This window comes from Microcaecilia unicolor, chromosome 7, assembly GCF_901765095.1.
Source record: "Microcaecilia unicolor chromosome 7, aMicUni1.1, whole genome shotgun sequence".
In the NCBI taxonomy this organism is placed as follows: domain Eukaryota; kingdom Metazoa; phylum Chordata; class Amphibia; order Gymnophiona; family Siphonopidae; genus Microcaecilia; species Microcaecilia unicolor.
Window position 1 is genome coordinate 119108401 of NC_044037.1, and position 25535 is coordinate 119133935.

Below are 25535 nucleotides of genomic sequence, written 5' to 3' on the forward strand. Positions count from 1 at the left end.
TACTTTTTGTGTATACCTTACCTTGATTTGTATCTGTCATTTTCAGGGCACAGACCGTATAAGTCTGCCCAGCACTATCCCTGCTTCCCAACCACCGGCTCTGGCACAGACCGTATAAGTCTGCCCAGCACTATCCCCGCCTCCCACCACCCAATCTCGGCTAAGCTTCTGAGGATCCATTCCCTCGGAACAGGATTCTTTTATGTTTATCCCATGCATGTTTGAATTCCGTTACCGTTTTCCTCTCCACCACCTCCCACGGGAGAGCATTCCAGGCATCCACCACTCTCTCCGTGAAAAAATACTTTCTGTCTGCCCCCCTTCAATCTCATATCATGCTCTCTAGTTCTACCGCCTTCCCATCTCCGAAAAAGGTTCGTTTGTGGATTAATACCTTTCAGATATTTGAACGTCTGTATCATATCACCCCTGTTTCTCCTTTCCTCCAGGGTATACATGTTCATGTCCACAAGTCTCTCCTCATACGTCTTGTAAGTACCCAAATATCTAATCCTGTCCTCCACTCTAGTCAGGGGACAAGCGGCCCTCCCTGGTTGATCTCCTCTTGGGTACACATCCATGGCCAGAGATTTCTTTGTATTTAAGGTGAACCCCGAAATTTGACCAAATTCCTCAGTTAACTTGTAGCACCCGATCTAGCGAGTCAGAGGGTTGAGTAGTCACAATCATCAGGTCATCTGTGAATGCTAGGGCTTTGATAGTTTCTCCTTCAGCCCGTACCCCGGGATTCCTTCTGATTTCTTTAGAGTTCTTAATAGGGGCTCCAGTAACAGAATGAAGAATGCTGGAGACAGAGGACAACCCTGCCTGGTGCCCCTAGATATCTCAAGTGTTTGCGCTCTTATCCCGTTCACTAACACTGAGGCCGTCAGGTCTGTATATAAGGCTTCTATGGCACTACAGAACCATCCCCCAACTCCCATGTGCCGCAGGACTGCGAACAGGTACTTCCATCCCACCTGATCGAATGCTTTTTCAGCATCTAAAGAATACAGGGTGGTTGGAGTCTCCGTCAGTTGCTCCGTTGCCATGGCCAACAGTAGTCGACGAACATTTTTGGCTGCCTGTCGAGTCTTAACAAAACCCACTTGCTCTTCTCTCACCATCCTGGGCAGTACCTTGGCCAATCGGTTAGCAAGGAGCTGGAATTTTTAGATCGACATTAATGAGGGAAATGGGTCTGTATGAATCTGCCTGGAGATCTGGCTTACCGGGTTTCAAGATCAATGAGATTAATGCTGTATTTGCATGTCGTGGGAAATGCCCTTCCCTGACCACTTGCTCATAGTAGGCGCATATCACTGGGTAAAAAGAGTGGGGTAAGAATTTATAAAATTCCCCAGCATACCTGTCCGGACCCGGCGCTGATCCAGTGGGAAGGGACTTTATTACTTCCTGTATCTCTTTTGCATCCAGGGGTGCGTCTAGCTCTTTTTGTTCCCCCTCTGACAGTTTTGGTAGGCCAGCCTTCTCTAAGAATTTTATTATCTGCACCTCGTCCGGTTCTCTAGTGGGGCTGTAGAAGGTGGAAAAAAATTTTGTAAGAATCTCCGCTATCTCTTCGCTCTTATTGTGTATGTTCCCAGCCGCATCTCTGAGTGACACTATCGGCTTACTAGGCCCCCATGCTTTGATTAAATTTGCTAGCATCGCTCCCGATCTATTTCCAAATCTGTGGAATTTATGCTTCTGAAGAGCTAGGAATCTCTGGCCTCGTTCATGCAGTAAGGCATTGAGCGTCACCTGTATGGCTCTTAGCTGCTCTCTAGTCTCTGATGTCGGATGTTTGATATGCTGAGATTTGGCTTTCCTTAAGCTTTGTTCTAATCTCTCTATTGCTATGGTTTGTTTTTTGTTTTTAGCGTGGACAAAGGCAATGATCTCTCCCCTTAGAACTGCCTTGGCTGCGCTCCATAGCAAATCAGGCTGGTCTGCATGCTCTTTATTATTATGAAGATAATCCTCCCACTTCTGTTTGAGGAATTCTTGGAATTCACTATTCTGAGAAAGGTAGCCCGGAAACCACTAGCTTCGAACCTGCTGATAGTATTTGGGTATCTCTACATCTGTCCACACTATGGAGTGGTCTGAGATCTCCTCCGGTCCTATCTCAGAGGCTAGCACCCAGGAGAACGCTGGACAGGCCATAAGGATATAGTCCAATCTGGAAAGTGTACCATGCGCCCTGGAGAGGTGGGTAAAGTTGCGCTCCCCCGGATGCAAACAGCGCCACGTATCTACTAAGTTAAGGGAGCGCTGAAAAAATGAGAGCGCGTGTGCCCTAGGCCTCCCTCTAGAGGCCACCCTCGGGTTTGAGCAGTCAGCATTGGGGTCTGTAACCAGATTAAAGTCCCCCATCACTAGAAGCTGTGCGGATTTATATGGGAGGCACAGCTGTACCAGGCTCGGGTAGAACGTTGCATCATATACGTTAGGGCCATATACACCCAGTATTAAAAAATCCCTTTGTTTAACCCATAGCCTTACTAGGACATAGCGTCCGTTAGGATCTGCTCTCACTAGCTCTGATTTTGCGGCTATCCCCTTTCGAATCAGCACTGCCATCCCACCCCTGCGATCTCCAGAGGATGCCGCATGTACCTCACCCCACCCATTGTCTCTTCAGTTTGTCGTGTTCTTCTGTGGTAAGCCTGGTCTCCTGGAGTCATCCTATATCAACATTATGTCTCTTAAGACTCGCTAGAATTTTTGCCCGCTTTATCTGGGTTGTTATACCTCCCACATTCCAGGAGGCAAAGCATGTAGTCTTAATGCTGTTTTATACTGTGGATGTCTACCTTCTGTGCTATATTCCAACTACGCTTCCCCAGGTGCCCAGCCTCACCTAAGGTTCTGTTTGTGGCTCTGCTCTTCCAGGACCCTCCTGCTTTGATATTGGACTTCCTTACAAGATTGTGGATTGTGATCATTACCGGTGGTCATCTCTCCCAAATACTACCCTGTCCTACCCTCCCTTTACCCCAACCCCCTTGCCTACCCCCCTACCCTGTCCCTTACCCTGTGCCTCCAATCTAGCCCCCCCCCCCCCCACCTACCGAGTAAGAGAGATAGTGGGATCAATGATGTGAGGCTTCCCCCTCCCCCGCCAGATGCTGAAGTTATCTAATTTTACTCGGTACCTCCAATTTGATGTGCCTGCCCCAGTGCTTTGCTCTGTTACAGCATGGGTCTCTCAGGCCTCTCGTTCCTTTAGAAGCTGGCCTTGTTCTTATTTATTTAGAGTTTGGTGTCTCTGCCAGCCATTCTTACGCTTCTTTTGGAGTCGCGAATGTGTACCACTTGCTCTGATAATTTACTCTCAACGTGGCAGGATAGGTTAGCATGAATTTTTTTGTTCGCTTCCACAAGCGCTTGGCACACTTGCCCATAGGCTCTCCGCCGTTCCTGCAGAGCGATGGAATAATCTTGAAAAATTTTAACTGGCAAGCCGTCAAAAGTCAGCGAGTCTCGCTTCAATCGCGCTCCTCTAAGGATTTCCACCTTGTGTACAAAATTATGGATTTTGATCATAACCATTCTGGGTCTCTGGAGGTTGTCAGCTTTTCGGCCCACGCGGTGCGCTCGCTCCAAGCAGATGGCTCCCACTCCGTCTGAGAGGGCGAACTCCACCTGTAGCCACTTTTCTATCACCGAGGGCAATGAGCGATCAGATACTAACTGGTATTCCTACAATTCTTAAATTACCTCTTCTGGAGCGATTTTCAAGTTCGTCTAGATGTTGTGATTGCTTTTGGACTGTGCGTCTCAGCTCCTCTAACTCCAGTTGTTCTGGCCCGTTCATCCTCTATGGTTGAAACCCTTTGCTCCAGTTCTCCCATTCGTCTGGTCGTGTCCGCCAGCAGGTTTTCAACCACTGTCAGCTGGCTGGATAGCTGTTGTAGGTGTGGGTCTAGCGCCGTCTTCACAGTCTCTGTCAGTTGCTGGAGCTGCGGCGGGGAGAACATCATTGCCGATGCTTCGGGTGAAGGGCTCGCCGCCATTTTAAGTTCCACAGCGCAGGGCCTTTCCGCTTCTTTCTTTGTAGATTTTGGTGGCATTTTCGGGTCTAAGCGAGTGACAAAGTGGTCCATGCACTCGCGCATCCCTCTCGCCTAGGATTTGATGAAGGAGTTCGAGTTAGCGATCTTTTAGTGGTGGGAGGGAGGGTTCGGCTTAAGAGGAGAGCTTTTTCACCTCCACTCCCTTCAGCACATCCCGTGATCTCTGTCCCCCAGGATCTAGTGGTAATGAAGTTATTAATCCAGTTGATAATGTTTCCACCGATCCCAAGTTTGTCCAAGAGTTTGGTAAGGATGGAATGGTCAACCATGTCAAAAGTGCTAGATAAGTCAAATTGTAAGAGGATGATGTTGTATCCGTTTGCTATTTTAAGTTTGAATTTAGATATTAAGGTTAGAAGAACTGTTTCAGTGCTGTGGGCAGGACAGAAGCCTGATTGGGACTCGTGAAGAATGGAGAATTTCTGGATATATTCATTAAGTTGCAAGGTCACTCTGTTTTCCAACAATTTGGTGATTAGAAGTATGGATGCAATTGGATGGTAATCGGTAATGTCATTCGCAGGTTTCTTTGTATTCTTTGAAATAGGTGTTAATAATATGTTACCATGCTTGGTGGGGAAAGAGCCTCTTTGAAGTAAAAAGTTTAAGTGGGAGGTGAGGTCAGAGATAAAGCATGAAGGTGCGCTTTTCAAAAGGTAGTTCGGACAGTGGTCGAGGTGGCATTGTGATCTAGAGAGTTTTGGTATGGTTATGATGACTTCTTCAGTAGTATGGAGGGTAAAATTAGCCCAGTAATGGTCGACAGGTGTTTCATCTGTTCCAGGGTCTAGTACATCAAGGAAGGTGTCAACAGTGAAGTTATCGTGGATTTCAGATAGATTGGATTTAAAGGGGAGCTGGCAGCTCTTCTCTGTGTAACAGCCACATATAGAAAGACCATCATCATCTGCAGCTGTGAGCTTTCCTTCCTCCAGTGACTACAGCAGTGCAGTGGATTTGGTCCCAGCAAACCCAGAGGGGTCTGACCGAGCTACTGAGAAAACTGAATGGAATTCCAGTCTTCCCAAGGCTCTACGCCCAGTCCCTTAACTGCCTTGACTTCAGCAGTAGTCCCAGAAACTGAAGACCCCCTCTGTGCAGACCTGGGACCCCGAGGTATTTTTTTAATTTTATTTTTATTTACAGAAAGCATTTTTATTAAAAGTAACTCAGGTAAAATGATTCCTTGCTCCCTGGGGAATTTGAGAATTAACTAGCAGGGCTGAAGATCGTGTGAGAGCCCTTTCCTTCCTGCTGTGCCACATCTCACCAGATACTAAAGGCCCAGGTAAGGAAGATGGAGGAGAATATGGACACAAAATGGCCATCTTTCCTGCCCCTTCCTTGAAGGGAGTGTAGCCCTGCATTGAAGCATCTGCACCAATCCCGGGGCCAACAGAAGTGGACCTTGTTCCTCCTTTACTCTCACAGGGTTACTGTCGTGATCCATGACCATTAGAAATGTGTTGCAACGTGCTTTGCATTGCCCTAAAATACTGTGATAGCTGCCACAGTGAAAGCAGCACTTTGCTTCCTCCAGTGGCTACAGCCACACAGTGGACTTGGTCCCATTAAACCCAGAGGGGTCTGACCGAGCTACTGAGAGAACTGAATGGAATCCCAGTCTTCCCTAGGCTCTACGCAGTTCCTTAACTGCTTTGGCTTCAGCATGTGCTGACACTCACCACCACGGGTAAAGAGAATTGGGTTGCAGCACTGGGCAAAGTTGCTGCTACATTGCTCCCAGCATGTAATAGAGGTTGCACTCCTCCACCTCTAAACTGAAATGGAGGAAGAAAGCCATTACAACTCTCTCTTCACCCCCCACCCCCCCCCCTAGTAGCGCGTGAACCTGGCTCACCTCAGCCCATTTCCATGGTCTAGCCCAGTCTTTCTACTTCTGCTTCAGACAATCGGCTCTATAGAAGAATAAAGCTGTCGTTTCTATGTAAGTTTTTTTGTTTTAAATAAGCAGCACTGGGAGGGATCACGTGATGCAGTGAGAGGAGACAGACGTGTTTTGCCTCCTGCTCGAGGGTCCTAACTCTCATCTTTTGACAGCGCCATTAAAAATCCACATTTAACCTGCAGTTTGGCTCGGTAGTGCAGTGGTGGGTCTTATGGACAAATACCTTACGCCAAAGAATAGGATGGCCGCAAAATCAGCGAAAAAGGGGTCGGAACGCTCCAGAACGGCTGAAGAAAAAATGGCGGACCAAGGGCAGGCCCCGCAACTTACCTGCACGGAAGCAGCGATCACGGAACTTACCAAAGCGGTAGTGCTTGCCCTGGAACCGCGACTACAACAGTTGTCGGAGCAGTTGGCGGGGATTTCCCAAATAACGGCGGAATTAACCCGGAGAACCGGCGAATTGGAGTGCCGAGTGTCAGATATAGAGGATGGCGCTCAGGGGAATGGTGTAGAACTGACGCGCTTAAGAGAGCTGGTGGTGGACCAACAAAACAAGTTAGAGGATCTTGAAAACAGGTCCCGCCGGGACAATCTTCGACTACTGGGCATTCCCGAAGCAGTGCCCGAAAGATCTTTGCGCCGGGTCTTGGAACGCTGGATGAGCCCGATGGTAGTGCGGGAAGAAGAACCAGACCCGGTGAAGCTTGAGCGTGCACATCGGTTAGGAGCGGTCCGAACCGGAGAAGGGCGCCCGAGAATAGTGATTGTCAAGTTCCTCAACTCAGCCCAGAAAGATGGATTTCTTCAACATTACCGGCAACACAAGGAAGAGGTTACCTATGAGGGAGTACAAGTGCGGGTGTATCAAGATTATTCCGCAGCGCTGGCGGCAAAGCGCCGCCAGTACTCTGAAGTTTGCTCTCGTTTGATCGAAAGGAAATACAAATTTCAAGTCCGCTATCCCGCAGTTCTGAAAGTGTGGCATAATGGCCAGTGGCGTACCCACGACACACCAGGGAGTGCGATGGCCTGGCTCAATGGAGTCCCTGAGCAGCACGTGGCAGAAGATCAAGTGGGGTGAGGCCGAGACAGCGGGGAGAGATCGTGGATGAACAACTACCTTGAAGAGTTGGTGGTAAAGGGGTTAGATATCTGACCAGATGAGACTTAAACCACACCTGTTTCAGTGTTTTTGTTTATATTGTTGCACTATGGTCTCCAAGACTGGACTGTTTGGGGAGTGGGGGTGGGTGGGGACTTGAGGTAGCGGGAAGTAAGCAAGGCCGAGAGCAGGTTTGGGCCTTTTGAGTCCCTGCCTCCTCACCCCCTCCCTCCCTCAGTTGATGCTAAACTCCTGGAGGAGAAGAATAGGCTTTCTCTTTATTAAACATTCACCCCTTTGATGCACAAGGTTATTTGAAAGTTTATGTAAAAGAAATATGCGAAAAATAAAGCATGTACCTGCTAATGTTTGATAGTGCAAATATGGTTTAGGAATGGGGTGGGTGGTTTATGGAGGGGGGTTAAGTAACAGGGAGGAAGAACTTTAGTCTGGAAGATAGGGGGAGGAGTGGTGGGATAATGGTCGAGATCCGTTAAAGTGTGAGTAGGTAATAGAATAAGGGAGTGTAAGGTGGAAAATGTATGTGGCATAGAATCATAAGAGAGGATGGGATTCCTCTAGGTGTCATTACGTGATCACAAACAGGCTTCTCTATGGAAGCATGGAGAAGAATGGAACTGGGAGTGGAAGGGGAAAGGGAGGGAGGGGGGGGGGGCATTGAGGGGGGGAGGGGGGTTAGTTCTAGGGAGTCCCATGGTGTCCAATGGGGAATGGTATACTGAGGAGTGTGTCGCTGGGGTGGGAGCGGTCTCCTGGGAGATCTCTGGGGTTGCGGACTTCTGGGCGAGGGCTGGGCGCCCGGGAGTCTCCAACGCTATAAGTGAATGGACCTTGATAAGAGCAATGAGTAGGGACCCTGGATAGGTCACCGTTGCCACGATTAATTTCTTGGAACGTGTGCGGTATCACCTCCCCCATTAAACGTACAAAAATATTAACTGCTCTCCAGCGTCACAATGTTTCGATGGCTTGTCTACAAGAGACCAAACTCTCTGATGCAGAGCACCTAAAGTTAAAACAGCGTTGGGTGGGGGACTGCTTTTTTGCATCAGCCAAGGGTAAAAAAGGGGGGGTGGCTGTACTGATCCATAAAAGCTTACAATGCCAGGCTCAAGTGGTGGAAAGAGATAGGAATGGGCGCTATATATTGTTGCGACTGAATGTTATGGGGCAGGATTTTTATCTCCTAAATGTTTATGGACCTAACGTGTACGACCATTCGTTCTTCCAGCGCCTGGTGCGCCTAGGAATACAATACGCGGAGGTGCCTTGGGTGGTAGTAGGTGATTTTAACCAGGTGCTGGATGAACAACAGGATCGCTCAGGCCCAAACGTGGGGACGGTGACGAGAGCAGGAAAGGGTTTGCCTTATTTATGTCAAGCCCTGAACTTGGTGGACCCGTGGCGGTTGTGCAATCCCAGCGTGCGTGATTATACGCATTTGTCACGGGCACATGGCACGTGGTCCAGACTGGATTATATTTTGGTATCTGCCCCTATTTTCTCGCAGGTAGTAAAGTCGGAGATTGGCCCAATGGAGATTTCGGACCACACACTCATTTGGGTAGACATGGACTTTGGAGAGGCGCGGTTAAGACGACGGTTGTGGCGATTCCCCGCCTATCTGGTGGAAGATGAGGATTTTAAGGACTATCTCCAGAAAAAATGGTCACTGTTTGCAGACGCGAATGCCTGCCATACGTCTGACGCGAGATTATACTGGGAAACGGCTAAGGCAGTGTTGCGCGGAGACATTATAGCATATATGTGTGCGAGGTCCAGGCGTCTCTCGCAGGGACTGGTTCGGTTAGAGAAGGTATTCCAAGAGGCCAAACGGATTCATATGGCAACTCCCTCGGCACAGACTAGAGAACAGATGCTATCGGCCAGGGTGGCTTTAAATGCCCTAATCCATGAACGTACCAAAAAACATCTGTTCTACCGTTCTTTTAGATTCCATCGGTTTGGGAACAAATCAGGTAGATTGCTAGCGAGGCTTGTCAGAACCTGGGGGGGTAATCGCTTTGTGTCATCATTAATAGGCCCTAATGGACGGAGGGAAACTCAGACCTCAAAGATAGCACAGTTGTTCCATGATTACTACGCGGCTTTGTATGCGTCGCCATGCCCGCAGGAGGGGCCCCCCATGAGTGAATATCTTGAGAATTCGGGATTCCCCCGTCTCTCGGCTTCGGTAGTTGCTCAAATGAATGCGCCTCTAAAAGGGAACGAGATTCAGCGAGTGGTCAAGACACTAAAGAGAGGTACGGCGCCGGGGCCAGATGGATTCTCGGTCGAGTTCTTTCAATGTATGTTCACGCAAGTTGCGGTCCCGCTACTCGATTTTTTTTGAAGCTTCGTTGCAACAGGGCTCATTCCCTGGGTTTTCAAACGACGCCCTGATCTCGCTGATTCCTAAACCAGGCAAACCGGCGGACCTCCCTGGTTCTTACAGGCCGATTTCCCTGATAAACGTCGACCTAAAGATCCTGGCCAGAGTCTTAGCGGACAGGTTAGCGTTACATATGCCCTCGCTGATTGGAGAAGGGCAGGTGGGATTTGTCAGGGGGGCGTCACTCCTCGGTGAATGTGAGGAAGGTATGTCTGGCCATTGCGCGGAGCCATGTGGTTAATGAGCCGTTGCTATTGATCAGCTTAGATGCCGAAAAGGCATTCGACAAAGTGCGTTGGAATTATATGTTTGCGGTGCTGGATCATATTGGGATTACTGGATGGTTTCGGAAGGCAGTAGAAGTGCTTTATGAAAAACCAAGAGGGTCCCTGGTGGTAAATGGAACATGTACAGCCCCTTTTGAAGTGTCCTGTGGTACAAGGCAGGGATGTCCCCTGTCTCCTTTACTGTTTCTTTTATACTTGGAGCCTTTATTGAGGTATATCCAGAGCAACGTAGACGTTGTAGGGGTGAATCTTTCAGCAATCCCACTGAAAACACTAGCGTTTGCAGATGATATTTTGGTGACCCTGACACAACCCAGGCAGTCGATCCCGGCCCTTCTCGGGGAAATTGAAGAGTTTAGTTACTTCTCAGGCTTTGCTCTTAACCTACAAAAATCAGCAGCATTTCCGATACAGGACCATATACGGACCGGGTGGGAGGGAGAGTTTCCGCTATCTTGGACGTCGGGCCCATTAAAGTACTTGGGAGTGTGGATACCAAAAGACCTGACCCAACTCTATGAGCTGAACGTCGAACCTCTGCGTACCATTATGAAGACCTCTCTCGGGGTTTGGCAATCGCTACCGCTGTCGAGCCTGGGTAGAGTGGCACTGTATAATATGGTGTTAGTGCCTAAGTGGACTTATATCCTGCAAACGGTGCCTATATTACTCACAAGGAAAGATGAAAGATTAGTGACTAGATTGGTGACACGTTATATCTGGCAGGGGAAGCGGTCACGGATGGCGGCAGCGCAGTTATACCGACCTAGAGGCCAGGGGGGCTGGGGCTTACTAAATGTCAAGTTACTGTCTGTCGCCGGGAACATGAGGCATTTATCTGACTGGCTTAGAGGCAAGAATCATTTCACCCTTTCGGAGGAAGAGCAGCGTCTCTTGCAACCGATACATCTTAGCGCGTGGTTACACGCCCAACCATGTGAACATAAGGTACCTGAGCCTTATGCAGTTTTGTTAATGCCATTGCGGCGGGCTTGGAGGTGGGTGTGTCGCCTTCTTGGGTTCTCGCCAAGGTACTCACCGTTGTTACCGTTACAGGGTAATCCTGATTTTCCACCGGGCACGAGCTCAGCTCAATTTGAGGCCTGGAGAACCAGAGGGGCACATTATTTGCATCAGTTTTATTCAGAAGATGGCGAAAGGAAGACTTTGGGGGCCTGGCGGTTGGAATTTGGCGAGGGGGCGGGAGACTTCTTGGCTTGGCATCAGCTCTGCCATTATGTACGGTCAATCCCCCCTGACTCCCTGAAACTAGAAGTGTGGACGAAGCTCTTGGAGGTGTTTGCCCTAGATGCACAATTGGCAGTCCCCCTAAAATATTACCATGCGCGACTGAGAGAACAGTCGGGTGAAGTAGATTATGAAAAATTAGCAACCCATTGGAATAATGAGTTAACCCTGAGGCTTAAGGGGGACCAGTTAAAGACTTGCGTGCTGAATATCCCCAGGGTGACAGAAAATGTGACGCTGAGAGAAACTCTCTACAAATTTGTAATGCGCATGTATTTTTCTCCACATAGGGCAATGAGGGCGGCAATGCGAACAGATGACGCCTGTGCGAAGTGTGCTCACTCCCCGGCGGGCCTTGGGCACATGTTCTGGCAGTGCCCGTGTGTCCTGGATTTTTGGAGGCGAGTGGCCAGACATGTGTCGGTCATTTGGGGAGTGAACTGGAAGCCCCACGCCGCGCAGTTATTTGATCTCTTTAAACTGCAGACACCTGGAGCAGTGGGGCTTAAACCCTTTTTGAAGAGAGCTATCCTTATGGGCAAGAAAGTTATACTTCATCAATGGATAGGAGCAGAACCCCCAACTCTCTCACAGTGGAAGTCCAGGATGATCTCTTTGTGTGCACTAGAGCGCAGGGGGGTGGGGGACCTAGCCTTGCCTAGAGGTGATGCTTTCTGCAAGCGGTGGGCACCGTTTTGGGATTCTCTGACCCCGGTGGCACGCAGCAGGATTTTGAATTGCTGATTGGTACATCATGGTGACTCCCAAGGGGGGGGGGGGGGGGGGGGGAAAGGGGGGGGGGGAGTGTACAGGGAGGGTTTAAAGGGGAGAGGGTTAGACTGACATTTAGAAATCGGAGGGATCAGTGGGCTATAAATAGTTGTTTTGCGGGAGCAGAATATTCTGCCATTGAGAGCTGTTCATAGGGACATGACTATGATGTATGGTTATATAATGTTTATAGCTGCTCTGCCATTGATGGCTCAGGCGGAGCCCAAATTAACACAATGAAAAATTGAAGATGACAAAGCTGATCCCTGTTAGCGGAAGCAGCACCGCGCAGGGGGCCATAAGAGCCAAGGCCCTTTGCGGCGAGACAGGCGGAGGGGTGTATCCCTCTGGTTGCCTCAACATGGTGCAAGACCATCCAATTTGACTGTGGGCGAGTGTTGGATGGGGGGGGGGAGGGGGTGGGAAGTGGAGGGGATAAAACAAGGAAAAATTTAAAACTATTAGATGATATTGTTAGTGCAGTTGACATGTTGTGTGACTTGTTTGATTTTCTCTGAACAACTGTACAGGTGATGTTACCAACAATAAAAATGATTTCAAAATAAATAAGCAGCACTGGCTAAAGGAGAGGGAGAAAAATAGCCTCCCACCAGGGAAGAAAAGGGGGGGGGGGGATAGTGGTGGGAAAAGGGGTAGGAACCCAGACTCCTCTGAGTATTCCCCCAAAGGAAAACAGACCCCCAAAAGACCTGCTAACACTTTGCTTGACTAAACTAAACTACCATCTGGGCTAGGAGCTGCCATACCCAGATCACTTCAGGAGCTGCTGGAGACAGAGAAATACTGAGGAGCTGTGTGTGCAGGCACAGTGATTTATTCTCTTATCTCCATCATGATGGATATAACCCACAGGCTTTTGACTGGTCTGGTGAGAATGATAAGGAATTCTATTTTATTTTATTTATTTATTAGGATTTTTTTTTACTTCCTTTTTGAAGGAATTCACTCAAGGTGATGTACAGTAAGAAGAGATCAAACATGAGCAGTAAAAATATTCGAACAACAATACAAAGTATGGCATGGTATACTACTTGAATTGACAACACAATATGTACTAGAACATTATAATTGGTAGTGAAGGGTAAGGCAAAGTAGTAACATATAAATGAGTAAGAAAGTAGGAAGAATTAGAAAGTAAGGTGATTGATTTGAAAAAAGTTGCATGTGAGGTCAGAGAGGTGGTTAAATATTATCTCAGCTAGGAGTGGATAAACATGTCCCGCTGCAGTATGTGCAGCCCGAGTCAATCCTTGTGTGTGTGAGTGAGACTAACAGTTACTTCTTCCATTAAAGGCTTTGTTGAAGAGCCAAGGTTTTACCTGCTTCCTGAAGTAGAGGTAGTCTTGTGTTAAACGGAGCCTTTCAGGCAATGCATTCCAGAGTGTGGGGGCTACTCCGGAGAAGCCTCACTTGCGGGTATTACATCGTGTAATGTCTTTTGGAGAGGGTGTAGTTAGTGAGAGTCCTTCGGAGGACCTTAGTGTCTTTGGCGGTGTGTGGAGGATCATCCTATTCTTCAGGTACTCGGGGCCATTTCCTAGTTATTTTTACTGGTCCTGGACCATCAGCTGTTTTGAGTTTTCCCTGATGGTGTCTCAATTAGATTTTATGCTGTGGTGGGACTATGGTGAAAGACATGGTTTAGCCTTGAGAAAACAAGGTCTTTGTGTGTGTACTTTTTTGATTTGGCAAGTTTTTGTTTCCTCTTTTTTTTTGTACATTATTTTTATTTCAATTGCAGTTCATACAACCAATTCTATAGAAACATACCAACTTATTTTATAACTACAGAGACTTAAATGGCAACAAGTCATAGAATGCATCATTCCATTTGCACATTAACCTTTTACTTTCTACTCCTCTCCCCTTGTTTTCTTTTTTTGTTTGTATGATCCCTTTGTGCAATCTAGTGCATGTCTTTCATGGCCTTCCAACCAGGGAAGTGGTATATAAATAGTTTGAAATAATAAATAAGTTGTAAATTCACTACCCAATAAAACTTGTGAATTAAATCTTTAAATTTAAGTTTTCAACAGAATAAAACAACTCACTTCCTACGGAAGCAAAATTAAGTTTTGGCTCTGCTCATGCTCTGCTGTATTCAGTGTACCTCCTTGCACAGTATCTTGACTCCATTTTTTCAATAGTGAAGTCAATAAGTATTTTTTTTCTCTTTCATCTGCCCTTTGCTCTGAGTGTCTGTTATTAGAGCCACATTAAATTATTTATAGGTTTATTCAATATACACACGCTCAAATATATCTGCCTAGGTGAGCATTTGTACATGTGAGATTCACACATATACTTGTACAATTGCTATCAAAACTCATCAAGTAACAGATGTCTCTCTCTCTCTTTCTCTCAGGACCAATAAACCGTGAGATGCGACACCTGATCAGCAGTTTGCAGAATCACAACCACCAACTGAAGGGAGATGTCCTCAGATACAAGAGGAAGCTGAGGGAAGTACAGGCTGAGATGTGCAAGGTAATCCCTAGCATAAGAAGTGGGAGGAAATCGGGCGGGGCAGGGTGAACAGAGAGGTTACTAAGGGAGATATAGAATAATCTGCAATATGGATGAGGGATGGAGGGAGGGAGCCGAAAGAGTTCTAGCCTCAGTTTTGTGGGACAAATAAGATCTAATGGCCATACTGATTGCATAGAGTGTCTGTCTGTTCATCTTGTCCCCTTAGATCCGAACACAGATGAGCAGTTTTTCTTCTGGCACCTCTTTGCTCCCCTCCACACCAAGCGAAGAGCTCCCTTTGACCACAGTGAAAGAGGAGGAGGGTGTAGAGGTGAAGAAGGAAACAAAAGAAGCTGCAGCAAAGGACAGAGAGGAACCTGGTTCTCATGAGTGTAAGAAGGAAGAAGAGGAAACAACTGTGAAGAAAGAAACTGAGAGGCCAAAGGGGCGAGAGAAGGACAAGGAGACCGAGAGGGAAAGGGATAAGGAAAGTGGCAGGGAAAAGGAAAGAGAGAGGGAGCGGGACAGAGAGAGGGAGCGGGACAAGGACAGGCAAAAGACAGATGAAAGCAAAAAGAAGGACTCTGATCTGCTGAAGCAACTGAGAGCTGAACTCAAGTAAGTACTTTTTGCATCTCTTGCTCGCTCTCTCCACCATTATAATTCCTGTAAAGCTGCCTCATTTTCTCTCTCTGCCTCTCAGTTTTCCCTACATTTTCTTGTCATTCCCCTCTTCTCTGTCTTTTATCTCCAACTTTAATCGCTCTTCGCACTTACTCACACCCCCTTCTTCTCTCTTGTTCAATCCAGGAAGGCACAGGAAAGCCAGAAGGAGATGAAACTGCTTCTAGATATGTACAAATCGGCTCCCAAGGAGCAAAGGGACAAAGTGCAACTCATGGCAGCTGAGAAGAAAACAAAAGCTGAGGTATAGAGGGACACTCTTCTGTCACTTTGCAAAGATTGGAGTTATATTCTGAGGGTTGTCTGTAAGTCCGTGAGGCTTTCACTCTGTCCTTTCCTTCTCTAAGGTGGAGGATCTCAAGGTTCGGATACGGGAGCTGGAGGAGAAGGAAAAGCGGGAGAGTAAGAAGATGGCAGACGAGGATGCACTGAGGAAGATTAGAATGGCAGAAGATCAGATTGACCACTTGCAGAAGAAGCTAGCAGCCACCAAGCAGGTAGGGCATGTGAGAATAGATAGACTTGGCTCTTGTGAATGGGCGTTCGAGATAGGCAGTTACTGAATGACAACATTATACTGTGATTTCCCAAGAGAAGTGGCCATGAGACACAGATGCACTGGAGGGGGGAAAGAATTATTAAAGTTAATGCTGCTCTCTACTTATCAAGGAGGAGGAGGCATTGCTTTCAGAGATGGATGTGACAGGTCAAGCCTTCGAAGACATGCAGGAGCAGAACATGCGATTGATGCAGCAGCTGCGAGAGAAGGATGATGCCAACTTCAAACTGATGTCTGAGCGCATCAAATCCAATCAGATCCACAAGCTTCTTCGGGAAGAGAAAGAGGAGCTATGTGACCGTGTGTTGGGTTTGAAATCACAGGTATGGTATGATAACATGACCCCAGTTTAGCAGTAAGATCAACTGACACCAAATGATAAACTCCAGTCCTATGCTAGATAAAGATACGTGTTGTGTATTGAAGTTACAGAGTGACAGAATACAAAGCACTAACACTGAGCCTTAACATCAAAATTACACATAATCAGTGTAAGCACTGTCGGAGCTATGTCATGTTATTATCCAAAGTGACTTTGTGACATGTTGCTTTATGACCCACAGGTAGATTCTCAGCTGCTTCTGGTACAAAAACTGGAGGAGAAGGAGCACATCCTACAGGGAAATTTGGGTGGTATTGAGAAGGAGCTGACTTTGCGGACTCAGGCACTGGAGCTTAATAAGAGAAAAGTAAGGAACTTACTGCTTCCTTTCCTATGCTCTTCTTTCAGCACACTTGTATTCCCATTGGGGGTCTGTAATTCTTTAAAGAAAAACAGGTTCAACATGTCATAATAGTGGATCACGTGGCACCGAGCTGAGTGATATTTCCAGAGCTTTCAGTTAAAAACTAAAAAGTTAATTTTAGAATGTACTTTTACATCTAAAAAAACAGTGATTTTGGAAGGGAATGTACATATGTACTTTCCTTTTTAAAATCACTATTTATACTTGCAGCCCAAGGCAGCAAACATCCCAAACTACTGAATCTGCCATATGAAGGACCATGACACTGAAATTGTTCATTGTCCTCATGCAACCTGGGGGGTATTTTGTGAAGTCTGATTCGGAGAGAATGTAAATAAAGCTCAAGAGTTTTCTAAAGTTTTCTAGTGTTCCATATATACAAGGAGCTTTCAATATGTGTATTTGTCTGGGTACACACAGAGTACTGTAGTGTCTGTTTCACAGAATCATCTTAATAGGGGAAGGCTAAGATTCTACCTAAACCATTCACCTAGTATAACCTCAGACGTTTGTGTTCTTGGTATAAAACAGAATTGGTACGGACTATATATATTGGAAACTCTACCACATTGCCCACTGATTGTACCATTGTCAAACTCTTGATATCAGGATGCTCTTTTAAGAAACTCTCTTCCCTCTTAGAAACCAGTTCAATCAAACCTTTTCTGCTAGGGTGAGGAATTTAGTCCAAGTATTTCCTTATCCCAAAGAAAACAAGCAAACTCTTTCCTATCCTAGAAGAGTTTGATGGTTTCTCTGGTTACATTGATCCCTTTTCTCCAAAAGTGAAACTATGTTCCCTGAATTGCAAGGAAAGTTACTCTCACACAAAGATACATCCTAGTCACTGGCGACAAACTTGAGGATAAGACCACCTCCCTCAAGCCTGTAAGTCTTGCCTCTTCCCTGCAGGACCTCACATCAGAAGAGCAAATGAAAGATTGCTCATACCCTTACTTTCTACAGAAAATCTTTAAAACCCTGGACCTGAGCTCCATGTAGACAATGGGCAATAAACATGATTTCCAGGTGATCCTTCATTGCACACAAAGAGATCATACCTCTACCCATTCACCAGATCCTGCAGGAACTAATGCTCAGTGTATAGTAGACTCCGCTCTCCACACAGCCTACTTATAGGCATCTCAAGCTCAATTATAAGGTGAGACCTGCCCAAGATCACCACCAGGTGCAGTGGCCCCATCAATCCATAGTTTCAGAGGCAGCGATGAAAAAGTGTAAGACCTCTATGACACAGGATAACACACCGACTGGCAGAAAGGCCTACTGGTGGGTTATTCTTACACTGAGATTCTTGGCTTACCAATTGCAAATCCTGCACTTCCATCACTCACTCCTCCTTCAGTTTGAAGAAGCCGCACCTCAACCAGCTTCCTGGTCAAGACTGAGCTGTACGTTGCCCTACGGGAGTCTGTCTACCATCTCATATGCTTCACCTGTGATGCCTGTGATATAGCATCTTAGATTATGGCAGTATCCATTAGTGTCTGGCTTGGCACTGAGCCTCAAGCCTTCGTAAGGATCTGTACAAAAGACTTTGCAGATGCACCCTGCCTGGAGGACAAGTGTCTTTGTGCATGAAGTCAAGGACAGGGTCTCCTAGATTAGACAACTGCTCCATGCTATGGGAATCATCCTTGCAATTGCCCAAACAGTCCCCACAGTACCACAGACCATCCCAGTCCTTATATAGGAGGCCCTACCATCAACAGGTTTTCCAGAAGCTCTATCTTCTGAAGTGTTTCCTAGGATAGTCTAGAGCAGTCTCCTAGAATCTATCTACTCAGCCATATGTGCAGAAGCAGAGAACCCAAGACTGTAAACAGACCACAACATCCCGAAATAATTCTAGTTTTTGATGCCCCGTGAATGGGGAGCAGGTCCCTTCATTCAGAAAATCCTGGATGGCAATCATTACAGATCAATGGGTCTTAAATATTGTCAGCCAGGAGTACAAACTAAGCTTTGCCCATCGAACACCAAATTCCAGACTCAATATCTCGTCAAGAATCCCTGACCAGTATGTTGCCATTCGGACCATGTAGCTCAGTCTCCTGATTCACAGCAGAGTGATCAAAGAGGTGCTGCCACCATAGCAAGATCAAAGCTTCTACTTCAAATTCTTTCTGATCCCTGAAAAGTCAAGAGATCCCAGGCCTATCCTCAACCTCTGTAACCTGAACACCTTTCTCGGGAAAAATACAGGATGAGCTTGTATCCACTAAGCTTCAGTTGTGTAGTGGGGTTACCAGCACTCCACTGACGAGACCCTCCTATATAGAAAAATCATGTTAGAGTTTAAAAGGGAATTTAAATTTTTATGTCCTGCCACCACCATCCTTTCTTTTCTCCATCCAATCCAGACTGAAAGATAAAGTTTAGATATATGAAGGTTATGAACTAGCTCCATTTCAAAGTGGACTCTATTTATTTTGTGGCTCACTGCTTTGCTTCTCAAAAAGGAGCAGAACACGGTGACAAGATCTAGCTGATAGCACAAAATGGACATCCCCTCAGCGATAAAACTAGAGGGGGAGGTATCAGAGTAAACTGGCTTGTGAGGATAAGATATCAGAAGGGGAACTAGCTTAGTGGGAGACAGGGGATGTGGGGTATGAGGGAGAGAGGAGTTTTACAAGAAGTGTGGGGGGGGGGAGTATTTTTAAAATAGGATGCAAGAGGGGAGTAACAGTTTGGTGTGCGAGTAGCGTAAATGTTATTACATTTCTGTATAGCCTTCATTGGGCATGGTACAATGCAAAGCAATTCACAAGAAGAAGAGATGCAAAAACAGAAGAAACAAATCTTCGCAAGGATATAGATTGTAGAACAAAACAGCGAATTCGACTAAAAAATGGACGATGCTCCAGGTAAATAAAACCACACTATTTATTGATCGATGAACAAGACACAGCTGTGTTTCGGCCTATGAGAACTTTAATCGTAGGTTAAATCTTAGATTATTGAACTTTCCTCGTACTCCAGTTTATACCCCTCTTGAAATATTTAAACGATACCTTATTGAAAACCTGAAATTTACTGCTGAAATGATTCCACCTTTAAACAAGATTTATTATTTGCCCACTAAAGGAAATAAGGAGGCTTTACAAATTTACCTCATGCTCAAAGAGAATTGAATATTTCTGATATCCTGGAAACATCTTTAACCTCGGTTACAGATAGACAAACATTGTTAGTATCATTCACCTTTGATCAAGATCTTGAGGCAGTGAGAAGACTAGCTTTGAAGAATTTAAAAACTCCATTTTATGGAGAGAAAATATGGGTTTTCCCAGACGTCACCAAGCAAACGCAAGAGAGAAGAAAAGCTTTTCTGGCATTAAGAACAGAGACTATTGCTTTAGGTGCAACATTTAATCTTAATTACCCTTGTAAATGTAATATTAAATATCTGGGAACTAAATATGTTTTTTTTCTCCCTGAACATTTGAAACAATTTGTTGATCAAAAGAAATTATGATTTTCCCAGGATTTACACTGTTTGATCCAAGATTTGAGGATGTTTGTAAAAAAGAATAGTGGATAATTGTGTTAAGCCTTCCTGATTTGTTATTTTTTCTTTTTTAAAACTCATCATCTGAGTAGGTTCTCCCCCCTCTACTAATGGAGGGCTAATATAAGAAATTGAATTTTTGGTATAGAACTATTTCTGTCTGAATTTACCTGTTCAAGTTGAATATGCTTGTAAAGATTATAAACTTATAAATAAAAAATTGAAAAAAAAAAAGAAATTGGATACTTGGATACAAAAGTTGCCATGCTGGAATCTTTTCAATTAACTAGTGTTGCTGAGGCTATAACAACACCATGGAGATTACTTTTTATTTAAAGTGCCAAAGAGACAGGATCACAGACATGGAGGGCAAGCTTGCTCAGTATCCCAAAGCTGTTGCTCTATCCTATCCTTAGAGTGAAAGGGAGAAGAGATGGTAAGAGAATTTGGAGCCTGGGAGAAAGGAAAAGAAAGGAGACAGTCTGAATATATGGGAGAGGGGGTAAGAAGGGTAAAGAGGATGTGGAAATGGGAAAAGAAAGGGCAACTAAAGGAAGCGAGACAAAAAGCAGCATGATAGGAGGGAAGTGTAGAGAGGAAAGAGGAGCTACTCTTAAATGAGAGATGAGCAGATGTGGTCCCTCTCCACAAAAGTGGAGACAGGGAAGAAGTGGGAAACTACAGACCGGTAAGTCTCACGTCGGTGGTAGGAAAAGTAATGGAGTCGCTACTAAAAGAAAGGATAGTTAACTTTCTAGAAGCCAATGTGTTACAGGACCCGAGGCAACATGGCTTTACCAAAGGAAAATCTTGCCAAACGAATCTTATTGACTTCTTTGAATGGGTGACCAAAGAACTGGATGAAGGACGTGCGCTAGATGTAATCTACTTGGGTTTCAGCAAAGCCTTTGATACGGTCCCCCACAGAAGACTCGTGAATAAGCTGAAAGGGTTGAATTTAGGACCAAAAGTGGTGAACTGGAAACTGTTTGACCGACAGGTGGCAGAGAGTGGTGGTAAATTGAATCTGCTCGGAGGAAAGGAAGGTGAGCAGTGGAGTTCCTCAGGGGTCGGTGCTGGGGCCTATTCTGTTTAATACTAGCTGTGAAGCCCGTAACAACGGACTAGTTTTTTGTTTTCCTATGGCCTCCCCCCATCCACCAACCCTGCTCTCTCCCCTGCCCTCCCCCCAGCGTCTGTTTCCCTCAGTTCCGCCCCTCCTTCCCTCCCTGCTCCCTCCTCCTCCGATTTCCACGCCCATGTCCAAGCCCTCCTCCCTATTGAGCTATACTACTTGTGGAGGCGGGGCTTGGACTTCTACACTCTCAGCGTTCCGACTCTACGCATTTGTAGGTGAGTCGGTCACTTGCCGTTTATATGTTTGATATTTGTGGGAGATATAGCTGAAGGGTTGGAAGGAAAGGTTTGCCTTTTTGCGGATGACACGAAAATAGCCAATAGAGTGGATACTCTGGAAGGAGTAGAAACGATGAGAAGGGATCTCCGAACGTTAGAAGAATGGTTGAGGGTCTGGCAGTTAAAATTTTATGTGAAATAAGTCTGGGGACCTATAAACTGTAAGGTTTCTCCCCAAGCTGTTGACGTTTGTGATGAATATTCATAAATTGAACACTGACAGTGGGATCGTGTGACTATATAAAGGTGACAGATAATAAAAATCAAACATTGTGTATAAATTTAAATGTGCTAGTGCCTATAGGTAGAACTGTAGCTAAATAAATTGCATAAATAAATTATGGCAAGAAACATGTTTAATAGATATATAACATGACACTTTCCTTAGCCTTAAGGATGTAACTTTTATTAGTTTTGGCTCCTTTAGTTTTTATCTATTGCCACTTAGATTCCTATATCAGCGAATCATTGTTTTGAACACGCTTTTTCAAACACACACACATTGTTCACCCTGTCTTATATATTGGAGAACTATTGTTTTGTACACGTTTTACTTCAAACATACACACACGCTGTTCACCCTGGTCTTATTTCTTATTTTATAACTAGTAAAAGAGGCCTGTTTCTGGAGCAAATGAAACGGGCGCTAGCAAGGTTTTCCTCCCCAACACCCCCCCTTCTCCCTCCCTCCCTATCTACCTACCGACCCCTTCGTCGTTCTGACGCCATTGCTCCGCACCTCCTGAATGCACTGTACGCCATTGCTCCGCCCTCGGTGTGTAATGCCTTTGCTCCGCCCTCGATGTCATCACGTTTGACATGAGGGCGGGGCCCCGAGACTTCGATGATTTCGGTGGCTTCACCACCACGAACCCTTCGAGCCCGTTTTGAAGGAAGTGACGTCAGTGTCTCCAGAACGTTGAGGGTGAGTTTTATTATATAAGATATTCTCCACACAATATTTTGGTAATGTATTTAAACATATGTCATGACATCACGTTATATATCTGTTAAACATGTTTCTTGCCATAATTTATTTACAATGTTTTGATTTTTATTATCTGTCACCTTTATATAGTCACTCGATCCCACTGTCAGCGTTCAATTTATGAATATTCATCACAAACGTCACTTCTGGTTTTTTCGTAATTATATTTCTCACCCTAATTCTTCTTGCCCATTACTTTGTCTGTTAATACTTTTCCAAGTTTTTTTGAGATCTTGATCTAGTTTATTTAATTTTATGAAACCATGCCTTCAAACAGTTGTGATGTCATCAGCACCGTCACAATTGGCGCCTTTTAAATAGAATGACAAACGACTGTTCTGTTTACATTTTTCAATCCGGTTCTACTCTAGAGATTAGAAAAGTTTTTAAGAGGTAAGCTTTTTTTTTCCCACGTAGTTTGAGTTTTTATAGCACCTGCTAAGACAGAGTTTTACGATACAGTGCACTTTATGTAGAGAATGCTACTTTCTTAAGAAAGGGCCAGAGGAGGATTTTTTTGCTTTAGCGTTAACCTTAGCAAGAGCGAAGTCACCCTTCAAGAATACACGGCGGTGTTTAAATGCAATATGAGGATAAACTACGGCACTATAATTTATAAGAGACGCCTTATGTGGAACAGAAATACTTTAAATGATACACTATATGCAAAAGCAGAGAGCTGGTTTTGTACAATACAGCTATCCTACTTGTGTATTACCTTTGTTTATTTTGGCACCATTTTAAAGAATATTTTCTTGCACAGCACTACTTCAGTTTGAAGTATAAGACGCTGCAGCTCCATTTCAATACCATCAATTTAATGAAGATATAGTTCACCACTAGCAGAATGTGCACTTACAACATCTTTAACTTTTGGGCACCATTCGGTTTTAAAAACTGTAAGTTCACTACTAATATAATATGCATTAATAACATCCTGGTGTTTACCTGTTGGGCACCAATCGTTTTCAAACACTTCGGTTCCAAATACTTTAAGTTCCATACATTTCAAGCTTGATCTACCGTATCACAACATTTTGTTATCATAGAACTGTAAATGTTTCTGCAACAATCTTTTGCTTGAATGTCAGGTCATTTCTTTGTTAATTGATACATGCACATATTTTCTTTATTAGACACAAGTGAATTTTTTGATCATAAAAGGTAATAGTACTTTTGTTTTCTTACATCAAGAAAGATTTAGACATTACTAATTCATATATATACATTATTATTGTTTTTATTTAGTTTTTACATTGAGAAAGACCTTGATAATCACAATGTATCTAAAATGTAATTCATAAGATGCTATTTACACAAATACTTCAAGATGTGGATGTAATATACGTCTTTCTTAGACAAATATTGATGACTAGTAAAAAAAAGGCCCGGTTCTGAAAGAAATGAAACTGGCGCTAGGATAATGATGATGTAATTGTAATTATGTTGTTAACAGAACCATTACCAAAAATCAGGGTATATAATGAGTGTCTGTGTGAGACAGTGTGTGGGCACTCCCTTCCATATCAATTCCCCCTTTTCTCATCAGTTGCAGGGACAGCCAAATTTCTAGGGGGTGTCGGAGGTATAGCGACGGAGTAGTTGAGGACGTCCAAAATTTGGACGTTTCTGTGGCGGGGCAGTAGAGGACGTTCAAATTTTGGACGTTTCTGCAATGAGCAATTAAGGACGTCCAAAATTGGATGTTCTATGAGAAAGACGTCAGACAAGCAGGCTTCTAGTGCGGGCTAGTGACGTCAGGAAATGGTTACGAACGCAGGTAGATACATTGGAACGTTGCAGGAGCAAATTATTATATTAGATGTTTGCAATATCATTTAACAAATTGTTTATAAATGTCCTTCCTTTGCAAGTATTTTTATTTCACTTTTTACTTCACTATTTATTATACTAATTACTGTGTCAATATTTAGCATTATATTTTGTTTGTTTGTTACTCATTGTTTTTATATGCTGTTTTGAAATTAGACTCCTGATGCAGGAGTCTCATAGGCCGAAACACAGCTGTGTTGAGTCTTGTTCATCGATCAATAAATAGTGTGGTTTTATTTACCTGGAGCATCGTCCATTTTTTAGTCGAATTCGCTGTTTTGTTCTACAATCTATATTCTTGCTAAGATTTGTTTCTTCTGTTTTTGCATCGCTTCTTCTTGTGAATTGCTTTGCATTGTACCATGCCCAATGAAGGCTATACAGAAATGTAATAACATTTACGCTACACGCACACCCAACTGTTACTCCCCTCTTGCATCCTATTTTAAAAATACTCCACCCCCCCCCCACACACTTCTTGTAAAACTCCTCTTTCTCCCTCATACCCCACATCCCCTGTCTCCCACTAAGCTAGTTCCCCTTCTGATATCTTATCCTCACAAGCCAGTTTACTCTGATACCTCCCCCTCTAGTTTTATCACTGAGGGGATGTCCATTTTGTGCTATCAGCTAGATCTTGTTGTCATCGTGTTCTGCTCCTTTTTGAGGAGCAAAGCAGTGAGCCACAAAATAAATAGAGTCCACTTTGAAATGGAGCTAGTTCATAACCTTCATATATCTAAACTTTATTTTTCAGTCTGGATTGGATGGAGGAAAGAAAGGATGGTGGTGGCAGGACATAAAAATTTAAATTTCCTTTTAAACTCTAACATGATTTTTCTATATAGGAGGGTCTCGTCAGTGGAGTGCTGGTAACCCCACTACACAACTGAAGCTTAGTGGATACAAGCATAATGCCCCCTTATTTACCATTTTTGTCTCTTGCAGGCAGTGGAAGCTGCCCAACTAGCTGAGGACCTGAAAGTTCAGCTAGAGAATGTCCAGTGCAAAGTGAAACAGATTCAAACTTTCATGTCTGAGAACCGCACAGCTAAGGAGAAGGAGTCCTTCACCCTCAAACGAGCCCAGGTATCAGGGAAACACAAACTTGCTTTATTCTCTGTTAACACACACTGCATTAGTGTGTTTGCCTCTCTCGTGTGTCTTGCTCTTAGTCTCTTCTCTTCTCTATTCCTCCCTCTTTTCCCCTTTCTATATGTTTTGCTTCGCTGTCATTGTCATGGTTTGGGCATTAACCTTCTCCTTCCCCTTTACCTTCTAGGAGGACATTTCTCGTCTGCGGCGTAAGTTGGAGAAGCAGAAGAAGGTAGAAGTTTATGCAGATGCAGATGAGATCTTGCAGGAGGAGATCAAAGAATACAAAGTAAGTGAATAGGGGAGCAGGAAACCTGTGGGGCTTTCTCCCCTATCCTTATAGCTTCCCAGGAATTAAATTAGGACTCAAGAAA

At 44.8% G+C, this 25535-nt stretch overlaps 1 protein-coding gene across 2 annotated transcripts in view; it reads left to right on the top strand.

Annotated features, from left to right (window-relative positions):
• Nucleotides 1-25535, top strand: part of RNF40 (ring finger protein 40) — a 179376-nt gene that overhangs the window by 153091 nt on the left and 750 nt on the right. For both annotated transcript variants that reach the window (XM_030209272.1, XM_030209273.1), the window contains exons 12-19: nucleotides 14202-14323; nucleotides 14532-14923; nucleotides 15116-15233; nucleotides 15337-15486; nucleotides 15659-15871; nucleotides 16112-16237; nucleotides 25015-25155; nucleotides 25349-25450. In XM_030209272.1, coding sequence (XP_030065132.1) covers nucleotides 14202-14323; nucleotides 14532-14923; nucleotides 15116-15233; nucleotides 15337-15486; nucleotides 15659-15871; nucleotides 16112-16237; nucleotides 25015-25155; nucleotides 25349-25450 — 1364 coding nt within the window. The remainder of the gene's footprint in view (nucleotides 1-14201; nucleotides 14324-14531; nucleotides 14924-15115; nucleotides 15234-15336; nucleotides 15487-15658; nucleotides 15872-16111; nucleotides 16238-25014; nucleotides 25156-25348; nucleotides 25451-25535) is intronic.